Source organism: Gymnogyps californianus, chromosome 16, assembly GCF_018139145.2.
Source record: "Gymnogyps californianus isolate 813 chromosome 16, ASM1813914v2, whole genome shotgun sequence".
NCBI classification, from domain to species: Eukaryota; Metazoa; Chordata; class Aves; order Accipitriformes; family Cathartidae; genus Gymnogyps; species Gymnogyps californianus.
The window spans coordinates 4,466,535-4,493,407 of record NC_059486.1 but is presented as its reverse complement, the minus strand read 5'-3'; the positions used below and the strand labels follow the sequence as shown (position 1 = coordinate 4,493,407).

At 48.1% G+C, this 26,873-nt stretch overlaps 3 protein-coding genes across 5 annotated transcripts; 1 reads left to right on the top strand and 2 right to left on the bottom strand.

Moving 5' to 3' along the window:
- Positions 1-6,540: 6,540 nt before the first annotated feature.
- On the bottom strand, positions 6,541-21,267 carry LOC127022972 (dynein light chain 1, cytoplasmic-like). Of its 3 annotated transcripts, none has more exons than XM_050906859.1 (3): positions 21,221-21,267; positions 8,495-8,632; positions 6,541-7,156 (listed from the first exon to the last, which is right to left on the bottom strand). In XM_050906859.1, the coding sequence occupies exons 2-3, from the start codon at positions 8,624-8,626 to the stop codon at positions 7,019-7,021; spliced, it is 270 nt and encodes an 89-aa protein (XP_050762816.1). In that variant the 5' UTR covers positions 8,627-8,632; positions 21,221-21,267; the 3' UTR covers positions 6,541-7,018. The 3 variants fall into 3 exon arrangements, with proteins under 3 accessions (XP_050762816.1, XP_050762818.1, XP_050762817.1); XM_050906861.1 differs by lacking the exon at positions 21,221-21,267 and adding an exon at positions 9,301-9,374; XM_050906860.1 differs by lacking the exon at positions 21,221-21,267 and adding an exon at positions 9,327-9,343.
- On the top strand, positions 10,871-17,991 carry COQ5 (coenzyme Q5, methyltransferase). The gene is made up of 7 exons (XM_050906857.1): positions 10,871-11,052; positions 11,503-11,652; positions 12,122-12,346; positions 15,247-15,353; positions 17,033-17,121; positions 17,339-17,450; positions 17,568-17,991. Exons 1-7 carry the CDS (start codon positions 10,899-10,901, stop codon positions 17,667-17,669), a joined length of 939 nt encoding a protein of 312 aa, XP_050762814.1. The 5' UTR covers positions 10,871-10,898; the 3' UTR covers positions 17,670-17,991.
- DYNLL1 (dynein light chain LC8-type 1) lies at positions 18,871-21,105 on the bottom strand. The gene is made up of 3 exons (XM_050906862.1): positions 21,086-21,105; positions 20,381-20,518; positions 18,871-19,259 (listed from the first exon to the last, which is right to left on the bottom strand). Exons 2-3 carry the CDS (start codon positions 20,510-20,512, stop codon positions 19,122-19,124), a joined length of 270 nt encoding a protein of 89 aa, XP_050762819.1. The 5' UTR covers positions 20,513-20,518; positions 21,086-21,105; the 3' UTR covers positions 18,871-19,121.
- Positions 21,268-26,873: the final 5,606 nt, after the last annotated feature.

The following is a 26,873-nucleotide window of genomic DNA, read 5'->3' as shown; positions in this document are numbered from 1 at the left end:
GGGGTAGGTCTCGTCCTTTATTTTCCAAAGCGGTTCTCCAAGAGGCATCAGCAGAAAAAGAAACAGCTCAGGCTTTGGGGCAGTACATCCAGCAAAGCAAGAGGGGAAAAATTACCGAAAAACAAATCAGAAGAAGAAGAGAGGTTTGGAACACAAAGAACTAAACACTGTCAGTTCTCAGGCAGGTATGAGTTGGCAGTACTAGGGGTTAAGCTTGTGAACACAGAGGCCTGAGAGGATATAAAGCATCAAGTATTTCCACTGAACTGGACCGAACAACTGTGAAAATAAAAAGCCAACTCTATAATGCCTAAGTTCAGTGATACTTTCTAACTTTTCCTTCAAAGCAAAAGAAAAGGGGAAAAAATACAAGGCAACAGAGATTCTAAAGGCATTTTAATCAACCCTTAAAATAACATTCAAAGATCTTGAGCACATCTGCTGATCCCTTTCCCATTATTTTAGGGATGAGAGCTTCAATTTCACTGGGAAAGCATTTCCCAGGTTTCTTACAAGAAAAGTGGGGGTGGAGTGTGAAAGGGCAGAGCTAATAAATAAAATTTTAGGAGAAGCCTCATAAAATGCCTTCTTTTAACCCCTGTTTGCTCCCTGTTTAGGTCTATTATTCTTAGAATTACTGACCAAATTATGAGGGTGGTTACCACAGTATTTAGATGTCTGAATTTGAGAAAAGAAACCTTCTAACGAAGTTAGTCATCCACATTCACAGTGAAGTAAGAAATAGCATGAGCAATACTAGAAAAATAGGGTACATAGCCATAAAACTTTTAAAGGCAGAACACAATACATTTATTAGCAAAGAAGCTGACTGTAGAAAAAAAAAAATAAACGCAAGGAAGTCTTTTGTTTGTTTTTGCTATTTTTCCCCTAACTACAACAAAAACATCAACCATGCCAGCAAAATCCCTGCCATTGCCCTTGAAGGCCAAGGTCTGCTTCCTCAGGAAGGCTGAAGGCACCAGGCTTCATGCCATAAGCACACAACTGAGTAACAAGATGAGAGTTTGAGAAACAGTCCATGGCTGTAAGCATCCGTGAGGAGAAGAACAGTAACAGGACCCAGGCAGATGAGGACGAAGTGACTGGTCTTGTGAGTCACAAAATTCCTTCCCACAGTGCACTGCCAGGTAGGATTATATTTCCTGTCAAACGCCTGCAGAAGAGACCACTAGGAACTTAGTATTACTATTCAAGTGCTGTCTTTGGAGAGTGGAGGAAAGGACTTAAACAGAATGAAGTGTGAAAGAGAAGGGGAAGAACCAAAAAAGTGCATATACGGGGTACAGAAAGGAACGTAAGGACACCAGTCTGCAGAGAAAGTCTGACTGGATTATCTAGTGTCTCTAGAACTACTTACCCACCAACATTTTTGCTTGATTTCTGAAGTCTGTATAGCATTCAGTAGGAAGACATTATGAGCAAACACTTATCTTCTTTACATGAGCTGCAATGTCATGCTCAACATTGCATTCCTCCAGAGACTGAATGGCACACTCGACAGAGTCTTGCTGCATCTCTTCGGACATGTCCGTATCCTTTATCACGGCTGTCTGATCCACCCATGGATATCTGTATTGAACAATGAAAAGAATTCAAAGTTGCAGGAGCAGCTACCTGCCAGGATCACCTGCCCAGCAGCCACACAAGGTATCCTCACTCCCAACGAGTGTTCAGGGCCCGCGCTGTGCCCACAGCCGTGGCTGTGCAGCACTTCTGCCGCCTCTGCCAGAGGCACAGGCACAGCCCGCGCTCAGAGCCAGAGGAACGGCAGCTTAAACGCCTGCTCCCATTAAGCACCCGCTCTCCAGGGGCTCCAGCCTGGAGCGACACCAGCACCGCCCGAGCGCTTGCAAACCCCGCCGGCCGCCGCCGCCCTCCCCAGCCCCTCTCCAGCTTGGCACCAGCCCGACGCAGGCCGGGAGCCCCGGGAGAGGGCGCAGCCGCTCCAGCGCCCGGCCCCGACGGCCCTTCCCTGCCGAGGGGAGGCGAACGAAGCCCAGCCCCGCCGCCAAGGGCTCGGAGCCCCGCGCGGCTCCAGGGAAGGCTCCCGCCTGCAGCCCCCAGGGACGCGGGAAAGGCGGAGGCGGCCGCTGGGGAAGGGCCCAGGCACGGGGGAGCCGCCGGGACACGCACCGCACCGGGCTCTCGGCGGCGCCGGCTGCCTGGCCTCAGCCTTCCCAGTACCCGGGTGGGACCCGGCCCCTCCCGGGAGCCGCACTGGTCCAAGGTCGCCTCACGGGGCCCCGCCCGGCCCCACAAAGCTCCCCTCAAGCACCGGCGACGCCCCCGCCCTTCACCGTTTCGCGGGCGCCGCGGGACCGGCCCTGCGTGAAGCGGAGCGGAGCGGAGCGGAGGGACCGGGACCGGCACCAGGCGGACACGCAGCCCGCTCCCCCTATCGCTGCGCCGGTTCAACCGACCCGCGCGCGCCGCGGCCGCCTCTGAGAGCCCCCCAGCCCCGCCCCTGCGTACCGGCCGCCAGCCATTGGTCACCGCCGCCGCCCGCCCCCGGGCGCTCATTGGCCAGGACCGGGCCCCGCTTGGGGGTGCGTTCCCTTTCAGACCAGCATGCCTCGCGCCTGCACCCGTTCCCATAGCGACGGGAACGCGCGGTGGCTGAGCCGCCCCCCGCTCCGGCGGCGGGGCCGCGCCCGCAGCGCCCCCTCCTGCCGCCCCGCCGCAACGGCCCCGCCGCCGCGGCTGCCCACGGTAAGCGGGGACATCGAGGAAGACCAGCTACAGCCTAACCACCTTCCAAAACCGTTGTAATTCCGAGGACGCTGCAAGTGAACAGGAAGGAGACTTGGCTAAAAGCCCCCCCGGTGCTCTCTGGCAGATGGATTTACTGTAAAACCAGAGCCCGGCTGAGGGCTCTCCGTTACCTCCAACCGGACAAAGAGCTTTGAGTGTACGTGGGGAAGCAGCTTCTGAGCTTCTCCTCAATGAGGAAGCTGCTGTCACCAGGGACTTCGGTTACTCAGAACACACACAGGACACCGAGCTTATCTTCAAGGCTCCACACACCTACCAGCGCAGTGCTTACCTACATCAAGTCACCGGGAGTTCGCCATCGGACAAACGGTCTGCCTTCGACCCAGGCCAAGGGCTTGCAGTAACTCCTACGTGTCCCTGACAGAGCACGGTCCTGTCTAACCGCAGGGCTCCTCTGTGCAGCTTCAGGTTACTGACTTACTCCCACGTCTAGCTCAGCATTCGGATAGTCTGGATCTGAGAAGAGATTTCTTTGAAAGGCGGTTGTTCACAGGGAAATGAGGAGGAGCACAAGCAACGTTAGGGAAAAAGAGAAAACAGCTGTAAAACTCTTAAAGATGGAACATACATAACATTTTTATTAGCAAAGAAGTTGACTTTGGAAAGAAAATAAATATAAGGCTTTTTTTTTTTCCCCCTAAATACAACAAAACCACCAACCACTCCAGAAAAATCCCTGACGTTACCCCTGAAGACCAAGGTCTGCTTCCTCAGGAAGGCTGCAGGCACGAAGCCGCTGCCGTTAGTGTGCAGTCCTGTAAGCACAAGCAACTGAACAATGATCCATAGCTCTAACCAGCTTTAAACAGAATATTTACTCCAAGCACGAGGAAGATTAAGTGCTTGGTCTCACCAGACACACAGCTGCCAAATTTCCTTCCTACAACGCAGTGCCGAGTGGGACTATTATTTCTTCTCAAACTCCTGCAGAAGGGATCACTAGGAACTTAGTATTAGCACAGTTCTCACCCAAAAGTTGACTACAGATTTTTTGTCATTAATGTGTCTCTTCTTAACAAGCATCACTTTTTGAAAAGGCAATAAAGAAGCAGGATATGGTTTTAAGTATAAGGACTGTGTTACTTACTTCTTATACCTCACCTGCTGCTTAGACACACAAAAAAAAAGCCCACAGCGCTTCCTAGCTGAGCGGGAATAAGCCCAGGGACTGCAATTCCCCCCCCAAATTCATACCATGTTCTCAAACTATATCACTGAAGTATCAGGTCACGCAATCACGTTCTCCCATCATACTCGGAAGCCTACCATATGTTTCAAAAACCAAGATACACAGCTCTGCTAAAAGCAGAACGTTCCAGTCAGTCATTATATACTGTCATATCCAATAGCTCTCAAATGAGGACATTTTCCATGAGAGCATGCAAACATTTCTGATCAGTTATTATGACCCTGGACAAATCATCTCCTCACCACAATTTCTCAGGTTCCAACTAGGAGCCTCAAGGAAAATCTGACAAGCTCGAAGCCTCTGCTCTCCAGTAACACAGAACACCATTCTTACAAGTGGAAAAAACAAACCTGCTTATATCTCTGTCAGGGTGACAGGAAAGGAAGACCTCCCCAACAGAAGCAATTGTACTATTTAGTTGCATGACTTTTCAAACAGGTCTTCCACTCAGATTCATGTAATAGTTAATCTCCACTGGAACTCTTAGATTTCTTTATTCTCCTGAGATGGCAAAGCAGAAAGTGAATCAGAACTAGATTTTTTGCACAATTGTTATTCTTCTTCATGCGTATATAAAAACAGGTATTCTGCGGACACCAGATAAACAGTGCTCCAAGACACAGGATTTTAGCATGGTTCAGCACATAAAAGGAGGATGTGAACACAAAAGGTGTGTAGAAAATTACTTTTCCCTGCAAATTTTGAACCAGCTAGCCAATCTTGCACAACTATTACAGAACTATGAGCAGAACCTTAAGACTAATTTGAACACAACTTAAATCAAGGACTAGGTAAAAAAAGGCATTCCCTCTAAGGAAAGTTACAGCAGACTTCAAAGGGCTGTATTTTCTACCAGCTAATCAGTCACACTGGGAAAGGCCAGAAGACACTCTCCTATTCCGCTAGACAATGAGATAGTGAAAAAACAATTAAAAATAGAAGGTATTGCAAAACCAAAACTAGGAAAGGTACACGTACGGTGTGGGAAAAGGAACACAGGGACACCACCCCACAGGAAAAGTCCAATGTATCTCGTGTCCACAGAACTTGCTTTTCCAAAAAGTGTAGCAACACCCACACTACTTGACTTCTGGTGTGGATAGTGTTCAACAAAAGGATATTGCAATCAAATATTTACCCTGTTTATAAGGGCTGTAATTTCTCTTTCAACGTTATATTCCCTATGGCCAAAATGGCACACTCCACAGAGTCTTGCTGCAGCTCTTCGGACACGTCTGTGATGGATCCACCCATGGATGTCTGTATCAAACAATGAAAAGAATTCAAAGTTGCAGGAGCAGCTACCTGCCAGGATCACCTGCCCAGCAGCCACACAAGGTATCCTCACTCCCAACGAGTGTTCAGGGCCCACGCTGTGCCCACAGCCGTGGCTGTGCAGCACTTCTGCCGCCTCTGCCAGAGGCACAGGCACAGCCCGCGCTCAGAGCCAGAGGAACGGCGGCTTAAACGCCTGCTCCCATTAAGCACCCGCTCTCCAGGGGCTCCGGCCTGGAGCGACACCAGCACCGCCCGAGCGCTTGCAAACCCCGCCGGCCGCCGCCGCCCTCCCCAGCCCCTCTCCAGCTTGGCACCAGCCCGACGCAGGCCGGGAGCCCCGGGAGAGGGCGCAGCCGCTCCAGCGCCCGGCCCCAACGGCCCTTCCCTGTCGAGGGAGGCGCCCGCTGCCCGGCCTCAGCCTTCCCGCTTCCCCAGGCCGGCCCCGGCCCCGCTCAGAAGCCGCCCCGTGCGCCCAACCCCGAGGCCGCCTGACGCGCCCCTCACCGCTTGGCGGGCGCCGCGGGACCGGCCCTGTGTGGAGCGGAGCGGGCGCGCGCTCCCCCTTGGCGGCGGTTTAACCGACCCGCGCGCGCCGCGGCCGCCTCAGAGGGCCCCCAGCCCCGCCCCCCGGGCGGGCCGATGGGAGAGCCTGGCCCCCCCGCCCGCGCCCTCGGTTCGGTCGCCGGCCGCTCCTCCCGCTGCGGCTCTTACCGCCTTCGGGCTCACATTCCCCTGCGGCGGGCCCGGCCGAGGCGGATCGCAGCTGCCGCCCTTCGCTGCCGAGCGCACGGGAGCCGCAGAGGCGGCTCTTCTCCATGGCGGAGGTAACGCAGGCCGAGCGCTGCAGCACCAACGACAGCGCTGCCCCGGCTCGGCCGCCGCTGCCCCGTAATGGCGACGAGTCGCCCACAGCAGTGGCCGGGACCCGGATGGAGCCGTTCCCGGGCGCACCCGCGGGCACGCCGGGACTCGTAGGCCTCGCCGCCGCGGAGCACGCCGGGAGCTGTAGTCCCCCGCCGCGCCGCGGGCACCCGCACGGCCCTCGGCCGCCGCCCCGAGCGCCGGCCCGCCCCCGGCCGCCCTCTCCTCGCTCCCGACTCCGGCACCGAGCCCCGGCCGGGCAGCAGGAAGGGCTCGGCCCGCCCCCGCCGGCCCCGCTCCTCAGCGGCCAGCCCCGCACGGGGCTGCGGCACCGACCGGCGGCCTCGCCCGGGCCGAGCCACCCACCGCCACCGCCCGGACGGCACAAAGCGGCCACAAATAACGACCTGGCGGCTGGGGTAGGTCTCGTCCTTTATTTTCCAAAGCGGTTCTCCAAGAGGCATCAGCAGAAAAAGAAACAGCTCAGGCTTTGGGGCAGTACATCCAGCAAAGCAAGAGGGGAAAAATTACCGAAAAACAAATCAGAAGAAGAAGAGAGGTTTGGAACACAAAGAACTAAACACTGTCAGTACTTACATAGCACAAGCAGTAATTGGGCAATACTGTAGATGGCTATAAAACTCTCAAAGGCAAAACTGCTCCAACAGCTCTACTAGCAAAGAAGCAGCCTTCCGAAAAAAAAAATAAATACAAGGAAGACTTTTTTGGTATTTTTCCTTTTTATATCCACAATGTAACATCATGTGCTATAGCATAATCCCTGCCATTGCCCTTGAAGATCAAGGTCTGCGTCCTCAGGAAGGCTGCAGTAACTAGTCAGAGGAGTCAGCACACAGTCCTGTAACCGGATGCACGTTTCAGTAACAGTCCATGGTTCTAACCAGACTTGAAAAGAAGAATAGCGACTTGGCCGAGGTAGAAGTAGATGAAGTGCTTGGTCTCGTGAGTCACGTAGCTGCCAAAGTTCCTTCCCACGATGCAGTGCCAAGTGGGATTGTATTTCTTGTCAAACTCCTGCAAAACAGATCACTAGAAATTAAGAACTCTTCTAACAGGTGTTCACTTTCTGAGGAAGGCAATTACAGGAAGAGCAGATGCACTTAAGTACTAGGATTATCTTATTTACATCTTATTGTTCACCTGCTGCTTAGTCAGACAAAAAAAAAATCCACAAAAAAAAGCCACAGTGCTTCCCAGCTGAGCAGGAGTAAGTTTAAAACATTACTTTTGTTCAGAGAAGGTAGTCTTTCTCCCCCCATAATTCATACCATGATCTGAAACTATAGCCCTCGAGTAACAGCTTCACCACTAGTTTTATACCCACAGAGATTAAGCCATAATTTAGACTTCATTGTTCATATGCAACATGGGTGCTAAGGGACTCAGTGGAAAATTCTCTGCCACATGCTCTGTAACACCAGCACTATCAACAAATCTAAGGATTTGTTTTAAATGTTTCAAACAAATCCTCCACAAATTCCCAGTAGTTGCTACAAAGAATACCTGAAAAATATTAGAGTAAGCTCTCTCTTTTCCACTGTCATAGATACTTCCTGCATCTGGGGGAAAAAAATACCTTTCAGTATTGTGGGCATAGCAAACCAGTATTTCTCTAGTGGAAGCAATCATTCTGCTTAGTTGAATTACTTTTTAAACAGTTCTTCCACTCAGATCAGTTTAACTTCCATTGACACTCTTTGATTTCTCCATTCTCCTGAGTTGGCAAAGCAGGAAATATCATCAGAACTAGATCTTTCCCATGTTCAGTATTGTTAATCCCACATAAAGAACACCACAGACGTTGCAAACTACAGATAATCAGTGCCACCAGGATTTTTTTTTCTTTTTTGATTACATCACTACATAAGGAGAGGTGTGATTACAGTAGACTTGCAGAAAACTACTTTCCCCTGCAATTTTTGACCCAGCTGGACAGAACTGTGAACAGATCCTTAAGATTAAGTTCAATAAAATGGAAACTAAGGACTATGTAAAACAAGCTTTCTCTCAGAGGAAAACCGTAGGAGAGCTCAATAGAGCCCCTGTGTTCTGCACCAGCTCATCAGTCACAGGGACAGTCAGCTGCCACTCTCTGCTCACCTGGACAATGGGACAGTGGCAGGAAAGGCTTAAGTAGAAGGTACTGCAAGAGAAAAGCAGAAGGACCTGGAAAAGCCCACATAAAGGGTGGGGAAAGGAACACAAGGACACCAGCCTACAGAGAAAGTCCAACTTGATTATCTAGTGTCTCTAGAACTTGTTTCTCTAGAGCTACTTGCCTAGCAGCATTCTCCCTGCTTGCTTTTTCATGTGCATAGAGATTTTGTGAGGACATTACAAGCAAACATTCACCTTCTTTATGTGAGCAGCAATGTCCTTCTCAATGTTGTACTTCTCTAAGGCCTGAGTAGCACACTCCACAGCGTCTTGCTGCATCTCTTCGGACATGTCCGCATTCTTGATGACTGCCTTTCGATCACTCATGATTGCCTGTATTGAGCAAAGAAGAGGAGAATTCAAAGTTGCAGGAGCAGCTACCTGCCAGGATCACCTGCCCAGCAGCCACGCAAGGTATCCTCACTCCCAACGAGTGTTCAGGGCCCACGCTGTGCCCACAGCCGTGGCTGTGCAGCACTTCTGCCGCCTCTGCCAGAGGCACAGGCACAGCCCGCGCTCAGAGCCAGAGGAACGGCGGCTTAAACGCCCGCTCCCATTAAGCACCCGCTCTCCAGGGGCTCCGGCCTGGAGCGACACCAGCACCGCCCGAGCGCTTGCAAACCCCGCCGGCCGCCGCCGCCCTCCCCAGCCCCTCTCCAGCTTGGCACCAGCCCGACGCAGGCCGGGAGCCCCGGGAGAGGGCGCAGCCGCTCCAGCGCCCGGCCCCGACGGCCCTTCCCTGCCGAGGGGAGGCGAACGAAGCCCAGCCCCGCCGCCAAGGGCTCGGAGCCCCGCGCGGCTCCAGGGAAGGCTCCCGCCTGCAGCCCCCAGGGACGCGGGAAAGGCGGAGGCGGCCGCTGGGGAAGGGCCCAGGCACGGGGGAGCTGGGGTGCCGGGGCACCGGCTGCCCAGCCATACCTTCCCAGTACCCGGGTCGGACCCAGCCCTTCTCGGGAGCTGCCCCACCCCAGCGTTCGAGACCCTCGCACCGCTCCCCTCACCGTTTCGCGGGCGCCGCGGGACCGACCCTGTGTGGAACGGAGCGGGCGGGGCACAGAGGAAGGCTGACACGCAGCTCGCTCCGCCGCCGTGTCTGTTTAACCGACCCGCGCGCGCCGCCGTCGCCTCCAAGCGCCCCCAGCCCCACCCCCTCCGTACTGGCCGCCAGCCATTGGTCACCGCCACCGCCCCCCGAGCGCTCATTGGCCAGGATCCGGCGCTCTCGTAGCATTTTACTGCAGCAGTTTCTTTCAGACCGGCATACCTTGCGCCTGCACCCGTTCCCATAGCGACGGGCAGCAGCGGAGATGCAGGCCGAACCCCGGGCTCGGCGGGAGCGATGCCTCTGGGGCGGCCCCGGATCCCCCAGGCCGGGGGGCATACCTTGCGGGTATGCCTGGGCTGCTTACTCTCAGGCGGTGCGCAGCCTCTGCTCGGCCTTCCCCTTTCTTTTCTCACGGCTGAGCTGCCTGAACGTGGCTGGTTGCTGGCGTCTGTACAGCGGCCTGTGACTACAGCATGAGAGAGGCTCTCCTGGTCACTTCTCTGGTAGGCAAAGATCATCTCTCCCTATAGCTGAGGCAGAGAAAAAAAAGAAAAACAATCTCAAAAAACAGATGATGCTTTGCAAGGCATCCTGCCGCAAAGAACATAGAGCAAAAAATCAAAATTTTAGGTTTTGATTAATTCCTCAGATAAGATATAAGAAAATCATGGTAGGGTCTGATGATGGCCCTAGTAAGCCTCAACACGGAAGGAAGATCTTGGCAAGGGAGACCAACTCGTACTTGGGGAATGCAGTCTCTGGTCTGATTTCTTAACGGCGTGATGTAATCTCTTATGAGAAAGGGTTAAGTAACTTCTTTGTATCTACAAAGCTGACAGAATTTCTGGATTATTCAAATAATGTGATAAGTGGGGCAGCTTTTGCAAAAAAATTAGCAGAAAAGGTCCCTACTTTGTACTAATGCTCCTAACGGGAATCAGAGGTAACTTTTCATTCCTCCCCTCAGTTCATCAGAACCCACAAACCAACCCTCACTCTTACTCCCCATGAGGTTTTACTTTAGCCAGGAAACTGCAAAATTAAAAATCTGAAGAGGTTAGAGAAAATTATTTGCAAAATTACTCAAATATGCTGTGTGAGGTGTGTTGGTGGGCTTTTTTTTTTCCTTCTCCTGTCGTGTATATTCTACCAGGACAGATTCAGCTACGCACACCAGCAGCTGGTAGCACTGGGATGTCTGGCGACTGTTTCAGGCCAGAACTCGCGTCCCCCTCAGGCTGTGGAGAACCCGCAGTTCCTGCCGGGGCCGGTACAGCCTCGGTATAAATACCCCGCATAGGGCACCGGCCCTGAGCCTCGCGTGTCTCAGGGCCGGGGCCGAGTACGGAGCCAGGCCGCAGCCCAGCCCAGCCCGCCCCGGCCCGGCCCGGCCCGGCCCGTGCCGGCGGGCCGCCTCCCGCCCCCGCGGGGCCGGCCGTGGCCGCGCCCTCCGCCGGTATTGCGGTTGGCGGAGCCGTTGGGCCCCGCGCGGCGGGTGGTGCCGCCGCTCCGGCGGCGGCGGCGGGGAGGGTGCGGAGGTCGTGCCCTTGCAAGATGGCGGCGGCGGGGCTCTGCCCGTGCCGGGCGCTGCTCGCCCGCCGCGGCGGGGCTCTGCGGGCGCTCTGCGGATCCGTGCGGGGCCTCGCCGCGGGGCCGGAGACGCACTTCGGCTTCCAGACCGTGACGGAGGCGGAGAGGAGGGAGAAAAGTGAGGGCGGCGGCGGGGTCCGCTGTGGAGCCGTGTGGCGCCCCGGGGGAGGGCGGGCCGGGCCAGGCCGGGCTGGAACCTAACGGGGCTCCCGGGCAGTCGGCGCGCATCGGCTGTGGGGCTGAAGGGGTGCTGGAGATGTGTTTGGAGCTGGGCCGTTGGTTTGAGACGTTACCGGGAGTCTCGGTGAATAGTATCGGTGTTACGCCAGCTCGATTCTTCCCCTCGGCTCTGGAAGGGTTATGGGAAGAGGCTGTATTTCTCTAGAGAGATGTTTGTCAGGCAACAGGCTCAGTAGGATTCGATCATATTTTTTGTAAGGAGTTTTCAGGTGGTATTTTTCAGTTCCACATGGTGACAGACCTCCATGAGGCAATAAAGGACACATTTTACTCCCACAGGAGTGTTTTTAAGTAAATTGCATCTCATTCACCTGTCCTTTCTTTGCAGTTTACCAGGTCTTCGAAAGTGTGGCCAAGAAATATGATGTAATGAATGATTCAATGACTTTAGGGATTCATCGAGTGTGGAAGGATATCCTCATGCATAAAATGAACCCTTCCCCAGGAACACTTCTTCTTGATGTTGCTGGAGGAACAGGTAAATAATTTTGGTGAGTTCCACATGACAATGCCACACTGGTTTTGAACTGTTTGAGTTTGCTCAGACTCAAGTTGCCTAGCCTTTTTTTTTTTCCCCCCCTCCCCTCAGTTCCCTGTCTTTAGTGAAGTGTCTACTTGATTTTCACAGAGGAGGGTTGAGAGTTTTGAAATATCTTGCTCCAAGGCTCTGAAAGTACTATAGTACTGCCGTGATATGTTATGGAAAACTGTTTCTGTATGTAGGAAGTCATGGACTCTTTGCTTTTAATATGTTCGCTTTATATATTTTCATATATATACACACACACTCTCTCTCTCTTTCTCTCCTGTGTGTGGGGGGTTTATTTTTACAAATATATATGTATAAATAAAAATTAACTCAGTTTGATGTTCAAAGCATCGTGTTCCAATTTCCTGGAGTCAGAAAACATTCCAAAACATGTATCTTTCTTTTAAAACAAATGCAGGTGACATTGCCTTTCGATTTATTAATTATGTTCGCTCTGTACGAGAACGCCAGCTCCAGCGGAAGCTTAAGCACCATCAGAATTTATCATGGCAGGAAATTTCTGAGAGTTACCAGGAAGACAAATTTAAGTCACTAGGGGATTCCCAAGTGGTGGTCTGTGACATTAACAAAGAAATGTTAAAAGTTGGGAAGCAGAAAGCACAGCATCTGGGCTACTCCGAAGGTAAGTCATGCATTGTACCATTTCAGTACCATGCCTGATAGCAAGAATTTGACGCATGATAGCCATCAGGTAATCACCACTTCAGGATTACAATATACATTATATAGCCATGGTGTATACTATAGTTGTGCTTGCATATTTGCCAATGTTGAGTTACTTTTTCGGTGAGCATGTATGTAGTATGTTGTTCAGATGTACAGCGATCCTCTTGAATAATACTTGAACTTTCAGAAATACATATATGGAAGTGTCCATAAGATCTGATACCCAGCTATCCTTCACAATTGGTCAGATAATCTATACCTGCTGTTTATACTTGTGCAAATGAATCTGATTTTACTAGGGCAGATAATGCAAAAGAGCTCAGCCCTAGAATGATATACACTAAAGATCTTATAATGGGTATTTTAAGAATCAAGGCAGCAAATAAAAAATGCAAGCACTGAAGTATATTGTGAAACTTTCCACAGTTAGAGCATATGCTAATAATACTCAGAGAAGCTGAATTATATTAAATGTTAGTTTGCAGGTCAATGGATTAATTCACTGATATCTAGAATTTGTTGGGGACCACACCAATCCTGATTGAAAAGCCTGATTTTAAGAAGTAAGACATAGAGAAAGAAGTCCTCCTTGTGGCTCAGTTTGTATGATAGTTGTTTATCCTCTCTTCATTTATGGATATTTGGCAAATATTTTAGCAATGTAAAGTATACCAGGAGGTTCCCAAACTTTGTTTGCCTGGGTAGCACCATTAGGAATGCCCTGGGCAGCCTCTGCGTGTGTGTTGCGGTGTCTCCCGCATGTCCTTTTGCTGCGCACTGCTCCCACACCCCCATGGGGACTCCGTCACAGCCGCAGCCAGTGAACCATCTAGCATTTACTGCTTGTGGCCAGCTCCTGGCACTACGGGTGTGTGTGAAGATGGGGCCTTGCAAGAACAGTCCTCCAAGCAGGTACAAGTGAATGTCCTGCCTGCAGATTGTGTAGGCTGAAGGGTTTACAGAACAGCTCCGTAGCACAGAGGGGCTGAAAGAGAAGATGCTGGCGTAGGTTCTCTCAGCTGCTCTTGCTCCCTGCTGGTGGGTTACCCCAGGCCATTGCCTGGCTGCCTCTCCCTTTTTTTTAAAAAACAAATTAATTGTGAAAGCATTGGTTCTTCCAGCTCTGGCAGATTGCATCGTGCTTATCTGAGCAGCTTGCCAGCCTGTCCAGAGCTCTTTTTATGCATCGTAGTTTGGGAACACCTGAACTGTAGCAACATTGTAAGTATAAAAGCTTTGTGACAGTAGCTTAGGACCTGAAATAAAGCTTGATGCTGCCTCCCAGCTACTATAAATAAAGCATTTTGTTTAATTGGCTGCACTTTTTAGGTATTTTTGTGACTTATCAAATTCTCAAAATGAGTATTTATGTTTTTTAATTTTCTTCCCCTGTACATCGTAGCTGTAGAAGCCCAACTGTCGTCTTGTTGCCTGGGTTGCCTTATGCCCCACTGTGCCACAATTCTAACTTCTTACTCTTTTTCACTCCCTTGTTCAGCACACATCCATTTAATATGTCCTACCTTCTGTTTTTCATGCAATTCCTCCCTGTTGTAGTAATCTCATTTCTGAGCTTGCTTATCTCTTGATTGTCTGAGGTCTAAAATTTTTTTTTTCTTAAAATTGTAAGGGGCAGAGTTTTCTTTCACTGTGTTCCTATGTACATTAACCTACAGTGGGGGCCGTGCATGCCGAAAAGAAACACATTGCGCAGTCGCTGATTGTGCATTTTGGCCAGCAGGAGTGGTAGGCTGCGCTGCACGTGCCCCAGTTCCTCTGGCTGGACACTGACAGCCCCTTTTATGTGTCCACTTAAAAACTCCTGGCCTGTGATTTTACCACAATGTATTCTGAATGGCAGTTTTCCTGTTGCTCAAAACCTTTTGATGCTTACTTCTTAGGTGTCTTTTCAAACTGTCTACGTTTAAATAACACTAATAATTGCTGCTTTAATAATGTTACGTGCTGCTTTGCATACAATACTTTCTACAACTATAAATATATATATCTTGTAAAAATTAAATTTGAATGTCTCCTGGCAACACCTGTTGTTTTCTGCTGTGTTTTGCTCTCCTCCATGTCATTTTCTAGCATACCGCTCTTTTAAACTGCTGATCTCTGTTGCAGAAGACTGCTGGTTTTTTTCTGTTAGTTTTTTTTGTTTTGCATTTGAGTCACCAAAAACAGTGACTTTAGGAACTATTAATTCTAAATTGAGCAGTCTTATTTTTGGTACAATGAACCTGGACGTCCATGCTCCACAGATAGACATGGCCTTGATCCATTGAGGTTTTAGGAAGCAACACAGCTGCAAGAGTATCACATACTGATAGTGCTGACGGAGGGAGTGTGGCTTTTCATGTTCCTCAATATATGGAAGATTTCTAGCAAAATGTTTTAAGTGTTTTGACCCTTGTTGCATGGCAAGACATTAATCATTGTTTATAGTTATTCTTTAAGCAGAGATTCTTTTTGCAACTTTGCTACAAACAAATGGCAGCCAGTTTCTGGAAAGCCAGTTGCTTTCCACTATGATGCAAGATTTGGGTGAAATCCTTTTGGCAGACTAAGGCACTGTGAACACAACATGCGTGTATATGCAGAAGAATGTTTTGGCTGATCTGCAACATTAACTACTTTGCTTGAAAGAGAGCTGTATAGTACAGGGCCTTGAAAGGTTTGTGATTATAGACCAAGGTGTCTTTCCTCCAACAAAAATGCAGAATTGAAATATTAGTTTTAAATACCACTTTATTAATAATAATTTCCTTCTGGAATAGATAAGTTCTAGTCTTTTCGGACCAGTCTGAGTTATATAAGGTCTGTTCAATACTGTGTCCTTGGCTTTTACTACAGGTTTGTCCTGGGTGCTTGGGAATGCTGAAGAGTTGCCCTTTGATGATGATAAGTTTGATGTTTACACAATTGCCTTTGGAATCCGAAATGTAACTCGTATTGATTTGGTAAGTTGCTATAGTGTGTCCTGACATGGGGCCCTTATGATTCACCTGAGTTTTTTTGTTCTAGTGGAAGAAGCGAAGGAGGAATGCCTTTGGATAAAGGAACATCTTTGTCTACTCCTGAAGCATTTAAAATAAGTGGCATGTAGGGTACAACTTGTTTGAATGAAGAATGCAATTAAATGCCCCACCTTTGTCATAAAAAGTTAGATTTATGCTAGTTGCGCCCAATCCCTCCAGCTTTGCAAGCCACACAGTCTCTTCCTAAGGCAAAAAGGGCTGAATGCTACAGTCATTCCCCACCTTCTCCTGACCTATGATGTTACTGGATCTACACGTGCACAGTGCAGTCAGTCTGTGTGTCTCAAATCTTCCTGAAGCACCTGATCTATATCCCACCCGCAGTGGGTCCAATGCTTCCTGCCCCGTTCTGTTTGCCCACCTGAGCCAGCAGAGCTCCCAGAGCAGAGATTGGGAAGCAGCTGGCTGCTGCCGCCACTGCCGTTGAACTAACCTGTTCAGCCCACTTCTGCTCAGTGTCTTTACACTGTCTGGTAGTAGAGTTTCCCATGAAGAATGACTATGATTTTAATTAGAGTAAGTAGTACACTTTGTTCTAAACAATATCTGTCCTTTGAGAATGACTAGCCGTCCTGGGGGTGAAGGTAAGTTAGATCACTTGTCTAGATGGACTAGTTGTCTGTGTTGTGGAGGAGTGTGTTACAACCTTGGCAATGCTCCTGTGGAAGGTGTCGTGTTTGGATCCAAACCACCTTGAACTGTATGCCTTTGAACTTCTCTTAATGTGAATGGCTTTTCATGCTTCCTCTGCACCCTTCCGAAGCGCAGGCTCTTTGCCTTCATGGATACAGCAGTCTGGTAGCATAGCTCCCTGGAGACCTGATACAAAACACATCCAAGCCTCCAATTCTTTTGCAGAGCTCCCGTCATGTGTGTGTACTGTTTATATCTTATCCCTTAGGAACATGACAGTTGAAGCCAAGCAGATGTACAACCTGCAGAGGTTCTTGAATACAACTCTGCTGTGCTCTTGTATGAAGAAACATACAGTTGTAAACAGAATTTTTGTCTTGGTTCTTCTTAGGTGTTTTATTTTGGATATAGGATGGAATCTTCGAAGTAGCCAAAGATTTTCTTCTTCCTTCTCCTTCCTCCCTGTTCTCACACATTGCTCATCCAAAACCCAGTATCATTTCTTCTTTGATCCTTTGGGTGTGCCTCACAGTTGAGTAAAATCTTTTCTTTTGATTTAAAAAAAAAAAAAATCTATCATGCCCTCTTCTCATTTTCAGCTTCTGGTAGCTGAGTCACCTTCTCCCTTTTGGGTTTGGTCTGTAATTACAAGAGCTCTGCTGGCAAACATTCATCAACTAAGAGTAGGGAAAAAGAAGAAAAGTTGCAAACCTGACATCATAGTTTCGACACAAGGCCTGGTATAAATCTATTTATGTAACAGCAAGTGTTTGTGGTTTGGTTTTGTTGGTTGGTTGGGGTTTTTTTTGTACTTGCCTTGGGATGCTTCTCCACAAGTAAATACTGGATATTGCCAATCAGGATTCTCTTTACTCCCCTCAGTTCATCACTGAGTTGCCATCGCATGGCATGATAATAGGCAGGTGCTGTTCTACAGAAACAAACTTACCACATCTGCTTTGACTCAGGCACTTCAGGAGGCCTATCGTGTGCTGAAACCAGGAGGAAGATTTCTCTGCCTTGAATTTAGTCATGTCAGCAACCCCCTTCTTTCCAGGTAGGAACATGGTGACACTTTATGCCATGTCACAAGGCTCTCTTATTTATACTCAGCCAGAATAAGAGATGGAGACACTTTGAGGCCACCTCATTGTGCCCTTTTAAAATCAGATACAGACTCCATATAGCGTAGTGGTACAGAGATCAACTTGTGTTGGAGAGGGTGCGTTTTAAACTTGTTTGTATTAATCTGCATTTGTTGTCTGTCTGTGTAGGCTCTATGATCTGTACAGTTTCCAGGTTATCCCTGTTCTGGGTGAGGTTATCGCTGGTGACTGGAAGTCTTACCAGTATCTCGTGGAGAGTATCCGACGTTTCCCCCCTCAGGTAAGACAGTATTTCTCTGAATTCGCTAGCACACAAAACACGGTCCCAGTGTAATCTTGCAGGCAGCTGGCTTATAGGCCTTCTGGTTGTTACAATTATGGAACTATTATTTTTCAGGAGGAGTTGAAGGCAATGATAGAAGATGCAGGCTTTTTAAAAGTGGATTATCAGAATTTAAACTCGGGCATTGTTGCCATTCACTCAGGTTTCAAACTGTGAGTCTGCTATGTAGCAAAACACAGGAAGTGTACTTTTCCTGAGGAAGATGAAAGCTGTGGAATTTTAACGCTACCAAGATTGAAGAGGAGTTTTAAGAACTTGTGCAACAGATACTTGCTCAGCAGTCAGACCCAGAAGAACATCAGCTACCTTTTTCCCTCCCAAGATGGATGCGATTCCTGTGGCGTTTCTTACACTTGCATTTCCCTTCAAGTGCAACGTAAAGGACATGGCCAAAACTGAGCAATGCTAACAAGTGAAGCAACTTCAGTTACCAGTGGTGTGGATACAGAAATAGACTGACTAGTCTTCAAATAAGGTGCCTCCTTTTTTTTTTTTTTTTTTTTTAACTAAGCTTCAAGGATGATATCATACCAGTGAGAAGTAACTGGGATTTATCAGGTTTTTACTACGCTGTCATTATCTTTGTCATGTGGACTTCAAGGGATTTTTTTTCCCCGTGATTCCTTCATTTCTTTCAAAGGCAAATGGAAGGCTTGTGAAATAAAAAAGCTCTGCATCAACTTTTTTCACTTAAGTCAATATTTTAACCTTTGTAAGAAGGTTTCCTTTCTAAGAAAGGAATTTTTTTCTGAAGGAGAATGACCACATAACTATATTCTGGGATGAGATGACATGTTTTCACCTCCATATGAAATCTTTCTGTCAGCGCTAGATGCATAATCTCTAAGTAAAAATACTGTGCATTGCCTTCTGTTCTTTAAACTAAACTGTTGAAGAACAGATGCTTCTGTAGCAGGATACAGGGATAGAGTAAAAAAAAAATCTAGAGAAGGTAAACTTGGATTCTAAAGTGACAGGTGTGTAGAACTAGTATGAAAATTTCTCTCTTCTGAAAATTGGGAGATGAAGAGGCTATTGCTTTTAACTCACCAATTCACTTGAAATCAGAAAAGCAACACCATGTATCTGAACTCCAGAATTTGCACTGGAGGTTGTGCATACTGAAAATATGCTTATCAAGAACTGAAAAGTAGTCTCTCTTCTCTCAGGGAAACTATCTCCTGTTGTTCCAGTTACTGACTTATGACGCATTCATAGATTAGCTCAGGCTTCAGATGCTGTGGATTTGTGGGGGGAAATGGAGGTGGGGATGTTCCTCCTTCATTCACAGTGGAATAAAGAGGGTAATGCAAGCACTAAGAGGGCAGAAGGGCAGAGAAAACTCTTAAAGGATAAACTTGTTCCAACAGTTTTATTAGCAAAGAAGCCATCTTTTGAAAGAAAATAAATACAAGGAAGACATTTTTGCCTTTTTTGTAACGACAATGAAAATACCAGCTGCTACAGCAAAATCCCTGACCATTAACAATACAACAAAAGACCTGGAGATCAAGGTCTGTTTCCTCAGGAAGGCTGAAGGTAGGAGGCTGTTTGGAGTTAGTGTGCAGTCCTGTAACCAGGTGCAAGTTTCAGTAACAGTCCATGGTTCTAACCAGACTTGAAAAGAAGAATAGCGACTTGGCCGAGGTAGAAGTAGATGAAGTGCTTGGTCTCGTGAGTCACGTAGCTGCCAAAGTTCCTTCCCACAATGCAGTGCCAAGTGGGATTGTATTTCTTGTCAAATTCCTAAAGAAGAGAGAACTAGAAATTCAGCATTTTCGTGAGAATTGTACTAATATTGTCTAACAGGGTTTTTTTGCAATGATATGTCACTTGTTAAGAAGTAGCACTTTTGGAAGAAGGCAATTAAGGAGCAGCATATGCTCTTAAGTGCAAGGATCATCTGTCACTTTATAACTCATCTGCTGCTTAGTCAGACAAAAAAAAAAGTGTTTCCGAGCTGAGCAGAAATAAGCTTAAAACATATGTTTGGGGAAGTAACTCTTCCCCAGAAGTCACACCATGATCTCAAACAGTAACTGTGAAGAACTACACTGCTTGTCCTAAATCTCTACAGATTAAGCCATTATTTTGACTTCATTAGCTGTTTTCAATAAGGATGCTGAAAGGAATCTTGATGGAAAATTCTCTGCCACATCCTTGATACCAGGTCACAAGACCAAGTTCTTCCTACACACTGTAGTCGGGAGCCTGCTATGACTTTCAAATAAACCCGTGTGTACAAGTCTACTAAGAGTAAAACCGCGCAGTCAGTGGTTATCTACTGCAGTATCTAACAGCTGTCAGCTGAAGAGACTTTTTGTGAGAATATGCAAGAGTTTGTGTTCTGCTCAACCAAACCCTTCAACTTCTTGCAGCTCAATCAGGTTCTCACTAGGAGTCAAAAAGAAAATCTGACAAACTGGAAGCTATGAACCATCTGTTCTGCGTTAGCATGAACAGTTTGTCTTACATGTGGTGGGGGGAAAAAAAAAACCAAAACCACTTATTACATGGTCAGCAAACCACCACGTCTCAAACAGGCTCTGTAGAGCCCCTGTGTTCTGCACCAGCTCATCAGTCACAGGGACAGTCAGCTGCCACTCTCTGCTCACCTGGACAATGGGACAGTGGCAGGAAAGGCTTAAGTAGAAGGTACTGCAAGAGAAAAGCAGAAGGACCTGGAAAAGCCCACATAAAGGGTGGGGAAAGGAACACAAGGACACCAGCCTACAGAGAAAGTCCAACTTGATTATCTAGTGTCTCTAGAACTTGTTTCTCTAGAGCTACTTGCCTAGCAGCATTCTCCCTGCTTGCTTTTTCATGTGCATAGAGATTTCATGAGGACATTACAAGCAAACATTCACCTTCTTTATGTGAGCAGCAATGTCCTTCTCAATGTTGTACTTCTCTAAGGCCTGAGTAGCACACTCCACAGAGTCTTGCTGCATCTCTTCGGACATGTCCGCATTCTTGATGACTGCCTTTCGATCACTCATGATTGCCTGTATTCAGCAAAGAAGAGGAGAATTCAAAGTTGCAGGAGCAGCTACCTGCCAGGATCACCTGCCCAGCAGCCACGCAAGGTATCCTCACTCCCAACGAGTGTTCAGGGCCCGCGCTGTGCCCACAGCCGTGGCTGTGCAGCACTTCTGCCGCCTCTGCCAGAGGCACAGGCACAGCCCGCGCTCAGAGCCAGAGGAACGGCGGCTTAAACGCCTGCTCCCATTAAGCACCCGCTCTCCAGGGGCTCCGGCCTGGAGCGACACCAGCACCGCCCGAGCGCTTGCAAACCCCGCCGGCCGCCGCCGCCCTCCCCAGCCCCTCTCCAGCTTGGCACCAGCCCGACGCAGGCCGGGAGCCCCGGGAGAGGGCGCAGCCGCTCCAGCGCCCGGCCCCGACGGCCCTTCCCTGCCGAGGGGAGGCGAACGAAGCCCAGCCCCGCCGCCAAGGGCTCGGAGCCCCGCGCGGCTCCAGGGAAGGCTCCCGCCTGCAGCCCCCAGGGACGCGGGAAAGGCGGAGGCGGCCGCTGGGGAAGGGCCCAGGCACGGGGGAGCCGCCGGGACACGCACCGCACCGGGCGACGCGGGCTGCCCCGGCACCGGGATGGCTGAGGCACGGCGGCCGGTGCCCGGGCCGGCCCCAGTCCCGGTCTCTCTCGGGAGTCGTCCTCACCCACCGCCCCGCAGTCCCGCCGCTCCCCTCACCGTTTCGCGGGCGCTGCGGGACCGGCCCTGTGCGGAGCGGAGCGGCGCGGCGCTGCGGTCTGGTCACTGAGCGCCGCGGCCGCCTCCGAGAGCCCCCAGCCCCGCCCCCTCCGCGCCGGCCACCAGCCATTGGTCACCGCGCTGCACCCTCGCGCGCTCATTGGCCACGGCCGGCGCTCTCGTAGGGTTTTATTCTTGCGTTTTCTTTCAGACCGGGATGCCTCGCGCCTGCGTCCGTTCCCATAGCGACGGGCGGCCGCGTGGGCGCAGCCCCGGGCTCGGCGGAGCGAGGCTTCTGGGGCGGCCCCGGATCCCCGCCGCAGGATGCAGGTGAGGTACCGGAGAGCACGCCCCGCACGTCCGACAGAGCGCATGCTATTGGGGATGTTAATACAGATTTCAGCTGTGTGTGGAAAGCCTCCTGTCCTGGCTCTCGTGCTACTCATCTCTAGTATTGTCTAGTGATCCTGGGCAAAAAACTTGGTCCTTAAAGCACGCTTAGTCTCCAATGCATTTTAATGTGTCCATCAGTTTCTGTAAAACACCTTTCCATAGTTGGTATGTGGGCTCCAAAGGCCGTTTTATTACTCACCCCAACCCAGATCGCAGGGACGCCGAATTTAACCCAGTAATCTCTGCAACAGGCCCTTGTTTCTCTTTGAGCTTGGATAGCTCGCTCAGCAAGATGCCCTTTACTGAGAGGAAAGCCCACCCATGTTGGAGGAAGAAGTTCCATAGCTTATAAATGGCACTTGATCATGTTTCCTATTCACGTGTATGTTTTCAATTTGTCTTTCAGACTAAATGACCTCTGATAGAAATCTTTTACCCATGTTTACTGAGTATGATCAAGTCAGCTCTAAACTTTGTTTCTTTAGTGAACTAAATCCATCAGACTTTTGAAGTCTCATTTAAGGTGTCTTTTGCAGACCTCACTATTTCTGCAACTCTTGCCTGGTTTTTTGTTTGTTTTTTTGGGGGGAGGGGGGTTGGGTTTGGGGGGGGTTTGTTTTTCTGTTTTGTTTTGTTTTGTTTTAAATAAAGCAAGATGTTTTGGGACATCCCCAGTGCTCTGTTTTGTTAGTTTCGCTCTCCCTGGGGCACTTTCTGCTTATACTCTTGTCAGCAGCTAGAAAATTGCTGTTGAGTCTTCTATAGCTGGTGATCTGGTAATAACAGGACTGAACCATGTCTATAGCAAACAGCACAGGATGTCTTAAAAGAGGTTTTCAAATACTGGTTGGTGGGACTGCCATTTCCTTGTAGATATAAAAAACTCAAAAGCAGCCATCCACCTCACATGAAATGCAAGTATTTTTCCTATTAGTACAGTATATTTACCTGCTCAGTGTCATTCATAGCAAAAGCAGCATAACTGCAAGCAACCTTTTGCTTTTGCAAGCTCTGAGGCAACCTCAGAAGAATATACTGTCCCCAAAATATTAAAACTGGATAATGTAGTACTTTTGTCACTCGAGTATCTCAGAAATAACTTCTGACTTTAGCTCCTAGGTTTTAGCATTCCAGTTAGAAGAGATGCAATTCACAGCTTTGCTTTCTGTCTTGCCATCAGGAGTGTGTGTTAGGGACAACTCTGAAAGTTATGAAATTAAGGGCACTTACCTGGTTTAATGCAGCAGACGAAAGGGCCTAAGAGACCTTGTGTGCAAGCAACTTGAAGAAGCTTTGAATAGTCTCAGGGCCACAGTAAGCAATTAATTTACAGAACTGTCTTTATGATCTGCAGCACTAGTAATGGTTCTTTGAGTACTAGACAGAACTGTGTGCTGACAGAACTGAACCATTTAACAATCTTCCCAGTGCTTACAATGAACTTCAAAAACATCCATGAATCTCTGAGGAGGTGGTTGTGTTTGGTAGCTGCAGGCAAATTTCCATGCATTTATTAAGAAATGGTTAGCTGAAGGAACAGATGTGATGACGACTGCAGGAAATGTCAGTGTGGGTGAGATACATATCGTTAACAAGAAACATTAAAGCCTGAGATACACAGCTTTAAAGAGAAACATTAGAGCCTTACTTGTTAATCCAGAATATAAAAGTATAGTTTTCCTCAGGACAGAGCTGCAGGGGAAGGCAGAACAAATACACATAGGAGATGATAGCTGGAGTAGAGGAGGTGCTGAAGAAAATTGGGTAATGGATAAGGCATATCATGAGATTCCTCTTGCAGATGGAGGTTAGATTGTAAGCACTTTTCACCTGAGGCCTTTTTTTGCTCTGTGTTGCATACCGTATCACTATACCTAATAGCGATTTTTCCTGGGGCTCCTAGTTACTATCAAAATATAAAATAATCATTATTAGCAATAAAAAAACTTCCATTTTCTTTTTTCCATAAAACTGAAGAAATCCCCACCTTGACATTTTCTTTGTAAACCTGGAGTCTATATGCTAGGGCTTCTAATCCAATTTTATGGGTTACAGATCTACAAAGTAGTGGAAAAACCTTGGCAGGTGTAAGTCAAGTTATCTCCATGGTCTCCAGGAAAACTAGACACATTTACATCATCTCAGAATCTGGCCTCCTTTTGTTGTTTTCTTTTAACCAAACAGATTTTTTTTTTTCTTTTTGCCTTATCTATTAACCACTGAGAAAAGAGGAGCTATTTCTCAAATATATGTTGTTTGCCTCACTGCAGTTACCAGGAATTTACAGGTAGCGATTTTATTACATGAGTCCTTAACTATATTTACTCACTTGCCAGGGCTTATAAATTGCTTTGTGGCAGAATACTGTAAAGATCTGACCCAGATCCAGACCCACTTGCATGTCGAGGCCCTACGGTGAAAGCAGGTGAACTGGCACCATGAAAAGCATCTCGTCCCCACCTCAGGGTGCAGCCGGGGCCCAGTGGGGCTTTGCACCATCCCGTGGGGCGCAGCACCCACCACATTAGACACGCTGAGGGCAGGCTGAGGCACTAACGTACTCTGCCCCATAGGCAGCTCATCTGGCCTTTGCGAGGGTTTCTGTTTAGGTGGTTGCAGGTGTCTGAGTCAAGGCTGTAATTCCCTTATTAGTGGTGAAGTTGCAACAAACCTCTTCATTAAGGAAATGTGTGTTTTCCACTTTAAATGCAGTTTGGGCTGCAGGGAACAAGCATCGGGCAGTCTGTTCTCTCACTAGAGTGTGTGGGTAAGGGAGCAGCAGTGAACTGGCAGTTTCAAGCTTAGCCTGTGCTGCATTGGGAATGTGGGATTGTCTTTGTCCAAATTGTTGGTTTGGATGTTGCTTTTAAATAGTTACTTGATGATATATTGTGTTGGAAGCTCCTGCAGCCATGCAGTTCACTCTCAAATTCCTCTTCCATTTTCTATGTAAATAACATCGTCCCCATTCTCTGTGATGGTCAAAGGAGGAGGCCAAAATGGATAGAACAAGTGGGGATTTTCAAACTGGGAATTCTCTGCTAACATGCTTGTTGTATGGTGTGACTTGAGGTCTTTCCTTGTCGTGATTTACATATGCATCATAAATGACTTTTAGGCTAAGCTTGTATATTTGTAAAACTTCAGCATTTGCAGGGTCTGAATCTTCAAAAGCCTGAGACTAAAGCACTAATACAGTGTTACAGCTTTGCAGAGAATTGGATTAGTGGGGTTAAATAGAGACTTTAATTCAACACCCTTGAAAGAATTCAAGTATCGTAATAATTACATGTTTTATGCATATATGTATATATGTATATGTATGTGTGTCTATTATGGAAGCTTAAACAAATAATGAAGTAACTGCACAAATAAGAGTGGAACAAGTGTTTGCTCTCACTTCCTGCCAGAGAAATATGAAAAAAAAAATCAGTCCCAGAAAAAAAACAGTTCAAAGCTTACCAAACGTGCAACCTTTGAGGGTAGTGAGTGAAAGTGGATCCTACCCAGTAGCTGTGATTTCTTATACCAGCAAAGACAGCTGTAGTCCTTTTCACTCAGCCTAGGTTTTCCATTAAATACATGGTACATAATGAATGGCCCGAGAGGGAGCTTGTCAAAGCAGGTTGTACACGCAGTATTAAGAGCAAGCCACTAATGGCTGAACCTAGTACTAGTACTATTCAAACTCTGTAGTATTTTTTTCAGTGTTTTTCAAATTATGGTACTTCTAATATGCTTGGTGGACTTTTGAGATGTTAAGAAACAATGCATGTGTATCATTAATCTCTAATTTATATTACCTGTTGTTTGCAGGGATGTGGAAGACGCAGTTCATAGGAGAAATAATTATGACCATGCTCAGGACTTCCTCTATCAGACAGCTGGCAGGACCTGAAGGGACACACGCACCAAGCTGGTGGTGTTTATTATGCAAATGTACAGAAAGATGGAATGGGAGTAATGGCTTTTCTCTGCAAAAGATAAGAGAACATGCACTGTGTAAGCCGGATGACATCAAGTTACGATCTCATGAGGTGAGTTTCTGCCCTCAGGGGAAGCGTGTGCCTGCACAGTCATGGAGGAGCCTACTTTCCTTCTCCTGTCAGGCTCTCAAGAGCCTTAAGAGCAGACTCAGAACTGGTGATTAGTAGTATCCTATTACAATAACATCAGGGGTCTTTTCTAGCACTTCTGAAAAAAATTCCACTGTGGCTCAGCATGTCATGATCTCTTCTAGTGCATGGAGTTACAACTGGAATAAATAATTATGGATTCTTAAATCTGTATGTGGACAGGGCACCACGCAGGAAGAAAAGTTTGTTTTTCAGCTTTTTACTGCACTCTTTATGGCCTGCAAGTGAATTGTCTGGACTATTTGGTTCTAGTTTGCTGCAGTATTTTTCTTTCAGCAGGTCTCTAGTTTCTCTCAGTGAGCCTTGGCCTATCTTGCCTCTGACTGTTGGAGGTTCTGTGCGGAAGCCTCAGCATTCTCTGCCAGGATGAGACAGTGACAATGTACGTTGTTTGCTAGAGCAGTGTCCCCCATTTACCCAGCACAGCACCTCTTCCCATGATGGTCTCCTGGCCTCTGAGCCAGTAAGGCAGAGTCAAGGGTGCTCATTTTGTTCTTGGAGCTGTGCTACTTCTTTGCAAGCACTTCTTTACTGTGGCTGAGTTTTCTATGACAAACATCCCATCTGGGAGCTGATGGCTGAGGTGCTTGCCCCAGTGATTTCCTTACAGAATTTGAGGTACTGGTACATGACTGTTACTTGAGGGTAACAGGCTGAGCCTGACAGTTAACTCTGTTACTTTTCAGCACCATCTTGCAAACAAACAGAAATATCCCTGCACTAATTCGGTCTATTTTTTCCCTCAAGTTGGAAACTTTCCAAGCCAAAACCAAAACTGAGCAGCAAGAAAAGCATCTAGAGCTGTGTCCTTAAATATATTTTACTTCTAGGATATTATCATAACAGTCTGGGGAGTGGTTTCTACAACTCCGAGGTCTAAAGTAAAAGTTCAGCATCCTTATAACCAAATTACAGCTGGTAAAATGGTGATATTGAGGTGATGCTTGCATGAGTTTGTAGAGTAGAGCTGGAAACAGATTAAAGGTGAAGCCGTACCCAGAGCAGTATCTGCTAATCACACTGCTGCTTCTAATAAAGCTGTTGCTAGCTTCCTGCTAGCAATGGCTGCCTGCAGTACTGAAGAGTACTAGGGTACTTGTATTTCTAAAACCCGTTCCAACAAA